This window comes from Panthera onca, chromosome A1, assembly GCF_046562875.1.
Source record: "Panthera onca isolate mPanOnc1 chromosome A1, mPanOnc1 haplotype 2, whole genome shotgun sequence".
Taxonomy (NCBI): domain Eukaryota; kingdom Metazoa; phylum Chordata; class Mammalia; order Carnivora; family Felidae; genus Panthera; species Panthera onca.
The window spans coordinates 96176447-96190430 of record NC_138339.1 but is presented as its reverse complement, the minus strand read 5'-3'; the positions used below and the strand labels follow the sequence as shown (position 1 = coordinate 96190430).

At 37.3% G+C, this 13984-nt stretch overlaps 1 protein-coding gene across 1 annotated transcript in view; it reads left to right on the top strand.

Moving 5' to 3' along the window:
* JMY (junction mediating and regulatory protein, p53 cofactor) overlaps window positions 1–13984 on the top strand; it is a 99060-nt gene that overhangs the window by 43502 nt on the left and 41574 nt on the right. Inside the window, exon 3 of the mRNA XM_060635465.3 lies at window positions 9400–9550. Coding sequence (XP_060491448.1) covers window positions 9400–9550 — 151 coding nt within the window. The remainder of the gene's footprint in view (window positions 1–9399; window positions 9551–13984) is intronic.

The following is a 13984-nucleotide window of genomic DNA, read 5'->3' as shown; positions in this document are numbered from 1 at the left end:
GAAGAGGACACAGGATCCAAAGTGGGCTCTGTGCTGACAGCAGAGATCTCGGTGTGAGGCTTGAACTCACAAACCGTGAGATCACCACCTGAGCTGAAGTCACTTGCTTAACCTGACTGACCCACCCAGGTGCCCCCCTAGATTCTTTAGAAAGAAGGTAATTTCCAGTGCTTTCATTGACTTACATATTAAAGTGTGATAGAAAAGTTAACTTGGCACCCTGAGTATATAATGTGCTTATATGTTTTTATGTTTAAAATTATAATAGTTATGTATTATATTAAATATACTGTAATATAGTTTTAGTTGTATTTACATAAATGGCAATTAATATAGATTTTTCAGTAATTCTCTTATGCCACAAAGCATCTAGAACATATTCATGAAACATACTCTATAAATAGGATTTGGGGTGCCAGTGTGGCTCAGTTGGTAAAGCGTCCGACTTTGGTTCCGGTCATAATCTCACAGTTCAAGAGTTTGAGCCCCACATCGCGCTCTGTGCTGAAAGTGCAGTGCCTGCTTGGAATTGCCATTCTGTCTCTCTCCCCTTTTCTGCCCTTTCCTAGCTCTCTCCCTCTTTCTCTTTCAAAATGGATAAACTTAAAAACATTGGTTCTGAAAACTACAACCCCAGACTAGTTGCATCAGTATCACCTGGAACCTTGTTACAAATACAGATTTCTGTCCTTAGGTCAGATCTCTACTGAAACTCCACTGAGGGGCTCAGCAATCTTTAACAAGCCTTCCAGGTGTTTATGATACGTACTGAAGTTTGAGAACCATAAGTTTAAAAGAACTTAAAACAGCTAAGGGAAGGAACACACTGAACTCAAAGTTAAAATCTCTCTGGGCCTTAGTTTTTCTGCATCTGCAGAGTGAGATTCAATCTAGATGATTATAGATGTTTAAACCATGCATAATAATGAGTCAAGGTCAGTTACTGAGTTGGCCTATTGTCTTTTTGAGTTAGCTAAAAGCACTTCAAACACATTGGCCAACTTTTATTTTTATATATATTTTTAATGTTTATATTTGACAGCACTAGTGCACATGAGCAGGGTTGGGGGAGGGGCAGAGAGACACAGACTCTGAAGCAGGCTCCAGGCTCCTAGCTGTGAGCTGTCAGCACAGAGCCTGACGGCAGGGCTTGAATTCATGAGTAGTAAGATCATGACTTGAGCTAAAGTCGAATGCTCAACCAACTGAGCCACCCAGGCGCCCCTTGGCCAACTTTTAATACTTGCTGAAAGTAAATAAACTAGGATCTTGAAGGCATCCTCCATGCTTCTCTCCCCTTTGTAGCCAGGCACTTTGTTTTGCCAATTGTGTCCTACGTGTATCTTAAATGTGCTCTTCCTCCCTTTCCTTTCCCCCAGGACCAAGCAAATCTGTAGGTGTCTTCATGTAAAATAGATACACATTCCCCAGCCCATATTCTAGCAGACAAGTTAGAAAAGGGCCCTCTTCTGGGCATATGCAGCAGTATATGGCTTGGCAAAAAGATGCGCTAAATTTGAGTCACCACTCTGTGCCCCCTTTGACTGGGTGCTTTGTGCAGGGTTCAGTTTTTACGCTATTGGACAACTATATACTGTAAGCATGCCAACTGTGAACTATATAGTGCCATCAATGTGCATTAGGGTACTTATCTCTTACCTGAGCTACTTTTTCTTTCTCTTCTTTGCTTTTAATTTTCTCACCTTAAAACTATCATTTCATGCTTGTTCCTGAGAATGTCACATTTAGTATTTACTTTGTATATAAAAATACGTGAGCAAATGCTTCCAAATCTAATCTCATTTAAAAGGTTTTTTTTTTTTTAATTAAAAAAAATTTTTTTTAGTGCTTTTTTATTTTTGAGAGAGAAAGAGAGCAAGAGCAGGGGAGGGGCAGAGAGAAATGGAACCATAGAATCTGAAGCAGGCTCCGAGCTGTCAGCTCAGAGCCTGATGTGGGGCTTGAACCATGAGATCATGCTCTGAGCTGAGGTCAGACCCTTAACCGACTGAGCCACCCAGGTTCCCCTCATTTTGTTTATCTTAGTCACATTCACATGATTCCTGGGCTTGGAAAATTTGTGTTAAAGGTACTACTACATCAGTATTTATACAGGTTGATCTTGGCATCTGTTTCATCTGAGAATTGGAGATTTTGTTTTCTTTTCCCCCTCTTCTTGAGTCACTAATTCAGCAGTGGACAAGAATACCACTTAAGTTTGTCATATAAAACCCAAGTATCCAAGGAAGTGATGCACTTCATAATAAGTAATTGATACCAAGAAATTTATATTTATAAATTAGTCTCACTATAGCTACCTAAACTGACGCATACTTTTTTTCCATTTTAAAAACAGGCACTGTTTTCTTTCTAGCTCTGAAATTGAAAATAGAGATGTCATTGTTTTTAGCACATGATCCAGCTGACCAATGCCGTACATTTTCAAACTTGCCAAGTTAGGAAAAGAACTTAGTATCCTGGCTTAATGTCTTCAGTACAATAAACTATAATAATACTTTTAAAAAGTCTGCAGCATTAACTACTGAGTTTCAGAAGTCCTTTAAACAGCATTAAAGAAGCATAGTGAATGTGTTTGTGTTGTGTATATTTGAATATACCTGTACAGTGAAGGTAAAGATAATTCAACAAAACACAAGTTGTCTTCAAATAATTACCACCAGATTTTTAAATTTTTTTTCTCTTTAAAAAGCTGTAATGCAAGTTTCCTCACTTCTGTATGGTATTTAGCAATGCAAGTGAAAAGGATTTCTGTTTAATCTGAGATTTTTAAAGTTTGAACACTGTTCTATTTATTAAATTTCTATCCCATAGCTGTGTCTTTAGGGGTTTGATTGGGAAAGTATGCCAGTTATTTCAGCAGAGGGAACTTAATATGAATAATTGTTAAGTTGGTATAAACTTGTTACCCAGATAGTTAAGAATATAACTCTAAAATATGAGAGCTAACAGTTGCAAAAACAGCCACTACTCGTGGCTTCGGCACACAGGAAAGAGATGGTAGTTTTAACTTTAGCACAGAGAATGGACTGTGTGGAGTTGAAGTCTGGGGTAGGTAGCATAGCTTGTCAAGTGCTCATGTGTCTGAGCTCAGTGGAGAGACCCATATTTCTAAGAATAGGGTAGGCTGGTGCTGGATGGCCTTAGGGGCCACAAAGTGAGGCTAGTTCTACTAAGGGTGAGAAACTATAAACTGGATTCTGTTAACTGCTTCAGGAAGTAATTGCAGATGCTGGAATGAAGATGTGAGTCAGTGGTGATACTCAGGGGAGTAGCAAACAAGAAAGTCAAGTGATAAATGTAGGAAGAAGCATATGTCTTCTCCCTCCTTAAACCCTTTGTATTGACAAGGCTTAAATGTGGTTTACAGAGCCCTAACCCCAGCATCAAAAGGCATAAGGATGAACTTGGGAACTGATAGACAAGAATTTACACACATCTTCAAACTTTTAAAGTTAGAAAAAAAAAAACCCTAGTAACCTAGCAATGGCCTTAGGTACGATAAACCAAGTCCTTTAAAGGGCACAAAGTTTAATCATGTCTTTGAAAAGAATTTCTAGGGGAGCCTGGGTGGCTCAGTTGGTTAATCATCCAACTTCAGCTCAGGCCATGATCTCACAGGTTTGTGAGTTTGAGCCCCATGTCAGGCTCTGTGCTGACAGCTCAAATCCTGGAGCCTTTCGGATTCTTTGTTTCCCTCTCTCTCTACCCTCCCCTGATTGCGCTTGCTCTCTCTCTCCTTCAAAAATAAACATTAAAATAAACTAAAAAAAAAAAAAGAGAGAAAAGGACTTCCAACGTAATGTACTGAGTAAACGTTAAAAATTTGGCTGCAGTATTCAACATATTAAATCTCTATTCCAATCTTGTGAATGTTAATCTTAAGCCTTTTAATTTGAGTGTTTTAAAATCAGAGGTAATTGTAACAAAGCACAAACCTTGATGGTTTTGTTGGATATATAACAAGTCTTCTGGTTCCCCCCTTAAGTTAATTATTTAAATTATTTTTGAGGGAGAGTGTGTGCCCCCATGCCAACAAGGGGGGGGGAGGTGGAGAGGGCAGAGAGAATCTCAAACAGACTCTGTGCTATCAGCTGAGAGCCCAATGTAGGGCTTGATCCCATGAACTGTGAGATCATGACCTGAGCCAAAATCCAGAGTTGGGTGCTTAACCTACTGAGCTACCCAGGTGCCCCTTTTGGGGGCCTTTTATGTGAGCTAATGTCTAAATATACCACTTACTGCTAAGAATCCCACAGTGGTTTCCTTTAGCCTGTCAAACCACCTATAAACTCCTTTGCCTGACATTTAAATTTAAAGACCCCCTAATAGTGATCACAACCTCCTTCACTATTCTTATCTCCCATTATTTTTATCTATTTTACCTAAACTGCAACCATGCTGGACTGTCTGTGACCACACACTGAACTTAAACTGCCTCTAGGCTTCTGCTGAGATTAATTCTTGCCTCCAGTAGGCCTTTTGGGTGGTTCTCTTTCTGTATATATATTCCATATGTATCTCTCAAAATCATACCCCTCTTTCAAAAAGCCCTCTGTAGTTTTGAACCTCAGTAAAGTATATCCTGATCTAAACAGCTAAATGAGTTCTCTCCCTCCAAACCTTTGATTTTTCTTAAAGGTCTTAAATACCTTTATTCTTTTTCAGAGACATCCTTCACCATTTTTAATACTTGGATAAAATTCTACTTATTTGTTAAGAATTTACTTATAATTCCTTTTAGAAATTTTGTTCCCAGACTCAGTACTGCACCCTGCACAGCTGGTGCTTGCCATGGTATCTTAGGTATACTTGATCATGATATTTTTTCATACTCTGTTGTAATTCTTTATTGCGGTTCCTCTGTCTTCAACTAGGCTGAATACATATTGCTGTCCCTAGTGTCTGGTATGATGCTGGCACTGGGAAAACAGCATGTCATCATTTTGAACGAATAATTGAATGTTAAGTGATTTTGTCAAAGGTCTCCCACTTAATAAATAGCAGACCCAGGTCTGCTAATTTGAAGACAGATCTCTACATCACAGATATCTTTGCTTACCCCACCCTCCAATTAGATTGTTCAGTTTCTTAGGAGGAGATTGTGTGCCTCACAGTATTTCCCCTGAAGCACCCAGTACAGTGGGTTCTTTATTCAAGTTAGATAATTGAATGAATCCAAATATTAGCCATAGTAAAGTCTTAAAAAAAAAAAAAAAAAAAAAAAAAAACACATCCAGTAGTATATATGTTTAACTTTAGCAGTATGTGATTGGAGATAGAGTAATCGTTTTCTGTGAGTTTAAAAAATCGAGTCCAGGTGAGTAGGGAATCCAGTATCAAGAATCTAAACTTTTGCTACTGAGTTAATTGTCTATACTGGGCACTATTTTTGTAGTTCCAGAAATGGAGCTCACAAAATTCTGTTTTCCAACTATTAAGGAAGACATTTAGGTTCTGATCATATCTCCACTTCCCCTCCCTCCTACACACACTGGAAAAAAGAGGTAAGTCTTAGAATTTTGCCTCTTGCTGGTCCTCATATATGAAAACAGGAGCTCATTATTTGCTTGGCCAGAAGCAGGAAACCTCTGGGATACAAACCTTCAGCTTGTCTAGTTGGTATGGTTTTGAACCCTTTTAGTTTATGATTGTAAAAGCAACACAGATACAATAAAGATTTGGAAAGTACAAATTCTAAACAGGAAGAAAAATAGTCACCCATAATCAGACAAAAGATATCAGTAATACATTCTACATATTTTCTCTTTTTTTTCTGGACATTATTTTATGTAGTTGAAATTATGTCTGATTTGATTTGTCTTAATATTAAAACATTCATTTTCCTTTATTAAAAACTTCATAAGCATTATTTTTGTACATAATTGTGTTTTATAGGTGTATCATAAGTACCATTCTCTATTATTAGATATTTGGAACACATTTTTTTTATTTTGAACAGCACTGCAATTAACATTTTTGGTTATTATTCTTTGAAGACATTTTCTTAAATAGGTAAGAAAATGGTATTTTAAAAAATACTGTCCATGAGTATGGTATCATAAAACACTTCCCAGAGAAGTTTTTCATGAGCTTATAGTTCTACCAGCAGTATGTGAGTTTCTGCCTGTTTTCACCATGACCACACTAACCCTGGCTACTTTTTAAAAAATGTTTACTTACTGAGTCTTTCTAAATGGTTTGTCATCCTACTATCTAAAAGCAGCCAAGTTGTATCTTCTCTCCTCCCCTCTTCTGTACCAACCTATTTTCTGGATTCTTTCTTCACAGGGGAAAATTGAGGTAATCAAACAGGAATTCCTCCTCATCCTTCTACCAAATCCAAAACCTGCCTTCCTTTATGTCCATGGAGGAACTACCCCTACATTTACCAAGAGCAAATCACTACACCAGTACTTGGAATCCTGTCCTTTCCCATGTTCTATAATTAGCCCCATTTCCCCCCTGGTATCTTTGTTTTTCCTCTGCTGGATATTTCTTGTCACTACTCATCCGTGATCTCTCATTAGAGAAAACAAAAAGCAAAGGGTCTACCCTTAAGCTTTGTCTTCTTCTAGCACCACCCTTTTTTCTGTTTACTCAGACAAATCAGTCAAAGGAGTATTTATTTATACACACTTCTACATCTCTCTCCTCATCAAAAACAGGTGTAGAGTGAATTTTTAATTTACTCATCCATTTGATTGCCTGGATTATGCCTGGCATTGTGCTAGTGAAAAGCAAAAAAATTAAAAAACCTAATAACCCCCCCCCCCCCCCCCCCACACACACACACAAAATGTATTCTCTGCCCTCATGGAACTTTGAAAGGGGGAAGCAGTTAATATTTAAAGTTCACAGGAGGTGCCTGGGTGGCTCAGTCAGTCAAGCGCCCGACTTCAGCTCAGGTCATGATCTCGCAGATGTGAGTTCGAGCCTCGCATCGGGCTCTGTGCTGACAGCTCAGAGGCCGGAGCTTTCTTTAGATTCTGTGTCTCCCTCTCTCTCGGACCCTCCCTGCCTTGTGCTGTGTCTCTCTGTCTCTCAAAAGTAAATAAACATTTAAAAAAATAATAAAAAACAATATTTAAAGCTCACGAAATCATATAAAGTATGATTATGGTAAATGCTATGAAAGAAAGAAAGTTAAATGTGTTGCACTGAAGAGGTTATAATGGGGAGTCAGGGAAGAGTTCATGAACTAGTAACTTTATGTCCAGAACTGAGATCTGAGGATGTGATGGGAGTTAATAGGCAAAGGATGTTTGTCTATACTTCAGAACCGATGTTGCTAAGTTCAGTGATCTTAATGCTGTTAGATCTGGGATACTAGTTGTCACCCTACTTGACCCCCAAGCGGTGCTGCACAAGGTTAATTTCTGTTACGTGAGTCCATACTTTTCCTGGTGTCCCCACTCCCTCTGGCTTGGTTTCTGTATGTTGTTCTCCCAGTTTCACAATGTTGGAATTCCTTAGGGCTCCATCATGAGCCCTTTTCTCCTGACTTCATTAGATAACCTCATTCACTCTCATGGCTATAAATATCATCTGTCAAATTTATATTTCTAGCCATGACCTTTGCAAAATCAAACTTAACATATGTAAAATCAAATGCTTGATCTGCTCCCCTTTGAAACCAGCCACTCCTCCATTGTTCACTTTTTGAGGAAGTGGCAGTTTCACATGAAAATTTTTTTCCCTAGTCATTCTTGATCCCTCCTTGTGGCTTGCCATTGTCCATTCATAACACTGCTAATACATTACTCAGTGTGTGCTGGGCTCTATATTATGTGCTCTTTCATATATTTCCGCCTCTATTCAAGAGTAAAACCAAATGTTAACCTTCCTGTAGGTTAAATTTCCTGGTGATTAAAATTTTATTTTGGCTTTAGGCTATTCTTTTAATTTGTTTATTGCACCATTTAGAGAATATGGCTTGTATTATTCTACTTCTGAATTTTTTAAACAAATTTTTTGGTGGCTCATGATAGTTGATTAGTTTTTCAGAATTGTGCCAGGGATGAGTTTATATCTTTGTTTTTTTCATCATCCTAGTAAGGTGTTAATTTCTCATTTAATTTTTTTAAGTTTATTTTGAAAGGGGGTGGTGCAGGGAGAGAAAGAGAGTCCCAAGCAGAATCCCCTCGGTCAGCGCAGAGCCCACTGTGGGGCTCGAACCCACAAACTGTGAGATAGGACCTGAGCCAAAGTTGGACGCTTAACCAACGGAGCTACCGAGATGACCCTCACCGCCCCCCCCCCCCCATTTAATTTTTTAACCGGTCTTTTTTCACTGTATGATAAAGCAGGATGGAGAGCACTGTCACTTGTGTGATTTTACTTTAGTGCTCATCTGGTACCTCCCTGTCCATAATTCGATTTTCAACTTTTCTTTGTCTTTTTGTTTTAGTTGTAACTCTTGCAAGCAGTAGTGAATTTTTGTCTATTGCTTCTGACCAGAGATTGTTAGTAGATAGATGGACTGATTTTTTATTTATTGTCAGTCTTAACAAGTTGAGTTTTCAATTATTTTATTTATTTATGTCAGTTATAAGTATTTTGGTGGCACAAATAATTCTTTAAAATTTTTTAGCATTTATTCACCTTTGAGAGAGAGAGAGAGAGAGAGACAAAGAGAGAGAGACTATGAATGGGGCAGGGGCAGAGAGAGAGAGACACACACACACACAGAATCCGAAGCAGGCTCCAGTCTCTGAGCTGTCATCACAGAGCCTGACACAGGGCTTGAACCCATGAACTGTGAGATCATGACCTGAGCCGAAGTTGGCCGCTTAATGGACTGAGCCACCCAGGCACCCCTAGAGGCACAAATAATTCTTAACCTGAAAATGCAACTATCATAAAGGAGGTAATCCATTTCTTGTTATCTCAGCACCCAAAAATAACATCTTAACATTTGCTGTATGTCCTTTGCTTATATTTGGAGGAGGGGAAGGATGAAAAAGAAGATAAAGAGGAATGGGAAACAAATTTCTGTATTAAATATCTTTAGGGGCACCTGGGTGGGTCAGTCTGTTAAGCATCCGACTCTTGGTTTCAGCTCAGGTCATGATCTCGTGGTTTGTGGGTTCAAGCTCTGCACCAGGCTCTGTGGTGACAGTGCAGAGCCTGCTTAGGATTCTTTCTCTGCTCCTCCCCTGCTCTCACTCTCTCTCAAAATAAATAAACATTTAAAAAAATATGTCTTTAACATAATGGGTTAATTGTTTTGTAAATTAATAGCTTATACTCTAGAGCAAGAAAATACAAACATTCTTTGTTTTGGCACCAGGCACAATGCCTGATGTCTAAATATTCAGTAAATGTTTAAGGAGTGAATAAAGAAATAGACTTCTTAATTTTTCTTTTTTTCCTCTAAAGATTTCTATGGAGAATGACTATCTGGGTCCCCGAAGAATTGAAAGTCTACAAAAAGAAGATGCCGATTGGCAGCGAAAAGCTCATATGGCTGTTTTGTCTATTCAGGATCTTACTGTCAAATATTTTGAAATAACAGCTAAAGCACAGAAAGGTGAGTTTCCTAGTAAAGTTATCCTTGTTAGATATTTTTGGAAAGGAGTGGTTTAAATATTTTATGTTTGCAGCAGGTTTGTAGAAAAGTATATAAAGACCATTCATAGTCTTGCCATTGAAAAAGATTACTATCAAGAAATTAAGTTTCTTTTTGGGGCATGTGTTTACATATACCTCACCTGAAAAAATAGTAATGGGGTATTATTATAGCATAATTCAATTCTGACTAACAAATTACAGACCCCACAGCTTAAACGCAGAGTTCCCAACAAGACTGCCCCCATTGAAGATACAACTTGGAATTATAGAGGATTCCGAGGTCATCTGCACTTCTCACCAACTGCTACAAATTTGGGGGTTCATACAGCCTTTTTAGGTTTGATAATTTGTTACAATGACTCACAGAACTCAGGAAAGCACAAACAATTACCATTTTTAAAGGATACAAATCAAGACAAGCCAAATGAAGAGATACATAGGGCAAGGTCTGTCAAGGTCCATTTCTTCCCGCTTCCTTCCACGGGGCCACAGAAATCCTTCAATAGCTGTTTAAAACCACTGCTATTTGCTGTTTTAATTTTTTACCTGACATTAACACAGTTTAGCTTTTAGGTTATTCCTTCAGCAAATCCACACTTGCTTAAAAGGTTTATTTGAAGCAGTTTATTCCTTCAGAATGCCACTGTGCCAAAGGAGAATGCTTTCCTTGGTTTTTCAGAATCATTTGACATTGTCACTAACACACATACACAAAATAGTTTGCTAGGTGAAAAATAGTATTGTGTTTTTAAATTTTGCATTTCCTTGATTATTACTAAGTTGATCTTTTTTGTTTTCATGTAATAAATGCTATTTTCATATCCTTTATTTCCAATTAGTCATACATTTGCTTATTTTTGTATGCTGTTTTTTTCTATTGATGAATAAGAGATTCTTATATTCATTGATATTTTTATTATATTTATGTTATATGTTAACTCAAAAGACATCTGTTATAAGTATTCCTAAATTTTAACTTTCTGTATACAAATTATATTTGTAAACACCACCAGCTTTTATTTTATTTATTTTATTTATAATTATTTTTAACATTCATTTATTTTTGAGAGACAGGGCATGAGTGGGGGATGGGCAGAAAGAGAGGGAGACATGTAATCTGAAGCAGGCTCCAGGCTCTGAACCGTCAGCACAGAGCTTGATGCGGGGCTGGAAACCACGAACTGTGAGATCATGACCTGAGCCAAAGTAGGATGTTTAACTGACTGAGCCAACCAGGCGCCCCTATTTTATTTTTTAAATGTTTTTTAAATTTATTTTGAGAGAGAGATTGAGAGAGTACGCATGAGTAAAGGAGAGTCAGAGAGAGAGAGGGAGAGAGAATTCCAAGCTGGCTCTGCATAGGGCTCCATCTCACAAACCATGAGATCATGGCCTGAACCGAAATCAAGGCTTGGATGCTTAACTGACTGAGCCACCCAGGCACCCCAAAATTAATGTAATTCTGATAAGAACTGTAATATTGTAGAATTTGACAGGCGGATTTTAATATTAATGAGAAGAGTAAATACTTTATTTTTATGTTAATATGATTGAAAAAAATCATATAGTTTGTATATCTTGCCATTTTATTTACATCTTTTGTTTTCTTCGGGAGAGTTTCATATTTTTTTTTTTTTTTTTAATTTAGATTCTACACAATTCTCAGTTCACTTCTGGGTATTTTATTGAAAAATTTTTTTTAATGTTAATTTTTGAGAGAGCAAAAGGGAGAAGGGCAGAGAGAGAGAGAAGGGCACAGAATTTGAAGCAGACTCCAGGCTCTGAGTGAGACACAGGGCTCAAACTCAAAAACCGCAAGATCATGACCTGAGCCCAAGTCGGGTGTTCAACCAACTAAGCCACCCAGGCAGGTGCTCCTTGCCCAAAAAGATAATAAGGGAATATTGCAGACAACTCTGTGCATTCAAATCCAGCAAACGTGATTCAATGCAACAATTTCTTCTTTTTTTTAATGTTCATGTAGTTTTGAGAGACAGCGTGCCAGCAGGGGAGGGACAGAAAGAGAGGGAGACACAGAATCCGAAGCAGGCTCTAGACTCTGAGCTGTCAGCACAGAGCCCAACACAGGGCTTGAACCCACCAACTGTGAGATCATGACCTGAGCCAAAGTGAGATGCTTAACTGACTGAACCACACAGGACCCACCCCCCACCGTCCAATGCAACAATTTTTTGTAGGAAGATAAAATTATCAATTCAAGATGAAATCAATAACCTGAATATCCCTATAACTATTAAAGAAATCGGATTTGTAGTTAAAACTTTTAGAAAAAGAATTCTCTATGCCTAAAGAGGTACACTGGCAAATTTTTACCACATTTGAATAGTAGGACCAGCTTCACACAAGATCTTCCAAAAATACAGACGAGGAAGGAATACTTCGAATTTATATGACTGAGATCAGCAATATCCTAAATCCTAAACTACATAAAGACAGTATTAAAAAACCCTACAGATCAGCATCCTGCATACATATTGGCAAACTTAAAGTATTGTACAAATTTTTTAAGAAATTAACCTTTGTGACCAAGTAGGATTTTTCTTGATTCAGTATTTGAACATCAATCAATGTAATCCACCAAATTGAAGGTTAAAGCTGTGGTTTTTAACTAGAGATAAATGTATCACAAAAGGACATTTAGCAGTCTCTGGAGACCTTTTTGGTTGTCATAGCTACACAGGGTGTTAACTAGTATCTAGCAGAGGCCATAGATTATGTTAAACATCCTATGTTATATAGGACGGCCCAACCTACCACAAAGAATTTTGTGGCACACAATGTCACAAGTGTTGAGGTTGAGAAGCTTTAGTCTTTTCAAAAAACTTGCATGGTCAGTCATATCACTAGATGCCGAAAAAGCATTTGACAAAATAGGACATCCTGTGTGTTGAAAACACTCAGCAAGCTAGGAATAGAAAAGGAACTTCCATAACTCGATAAAAGGCATCCACAAAAACCCTGTAGCCAACATCACATTTAATGAAGGGCCGAATTGTTTCCCCCATTTTAAAATAGGTACAAAGTCAAGGATGTTTACTCTTAACACCACCCCTGTTCAACATAATATAATATTGTAATATGGCAAGAAAAATAAAATTGTCCCCATTTTAGTTAATATTGTTTATGTCGAAAACTGTATGGAATCTATTTTTTAAAACTCTTTAAACAAGTGACTTTCTACCAAAACATGTACAGAATTTGAATGCTTACAATTACATAACAGGTCTTTGATTTCTTTATCATAAGTAAATGGATAGACATGTTGTGTTCACATGTTGGAATATCCAACATAGTAATGATCTCCGTTCTCCCCAAAGTGATGTATAGACACCTATAGTACCTATGGAAATACCAGCAGGACTTTTTCTTATAAACATAAACCAGCTAATTGTAATGTACATGAAAGGGCATAGAGGAACTAAAATACATAAAGCAGTTTAGGAAAAAAGAAAACCACAAGCAAAATCACATTACCTGACTTTACAAATTATAGAGCTACTGTGGTATGGTATTAATGGAAGAGATAGACATGTATATCAATGGAATAGAATGGAGAATAAGAAATAAATGTGCAATACATGGACATTTACTCTTTGATAAAACAATTCAGTGGGAAACAATAAGTGGTATTGGAACACTTGGCCGTCCACTTGTAGAAACATGAACCTTGACCAAAACCTCACACCTTGTACAAAAATGAACTCAAAATAAATCTAAATGAAAACTGTGAAACTTCCAGAAGAAAACTAAGAGAAAAATCTTAGTAACCTAGAGAGTTAAGCAGAGTTTGTAGCAGTGGCACTACACATACAAACTGTTAAAGTAATTGAGGAGTATGAACCATAAAAGAAAAAATTGATAAAATGAATTTCACCAAAGTTAGAAACTTTTACTCTGGCAGGTACTACCAAGAGAATGAAAAGATAGTATTCGAGAGAAAATATTTGCAAAAAACATTTGACAAAGGACTTGTATCCAGACTATATAAAGAACTCTTAAAACTAAACAATAAGAAAACAATTCAGTTAATAACTGTGGAAAGGGCTTGAACAGAGGATAAAGATGGCACTTAAAATATGTCCAAGACTATTAGTCATTAGTATAATGCAAATTAAAACCACAATGCGATACCAATACACACCTATTAGAATGTCTAAAATAAAAAATACTGACAATACCAAAAGCAGAAAAGGACGCAGAGTAACAAGAACCCTTCCTTTATTGCTGGTGGTAATGCAAAATTGTACAGGCAATCTGCAAAGTGAATGCAGTTTCTTATATAAGTTAAAGATATGCTTACCATATAACCCAGCAGTCCCACTCCTGAGTATTTAACTTAGAGCATTAAGATAATTTTAAAAACTAAAATTTT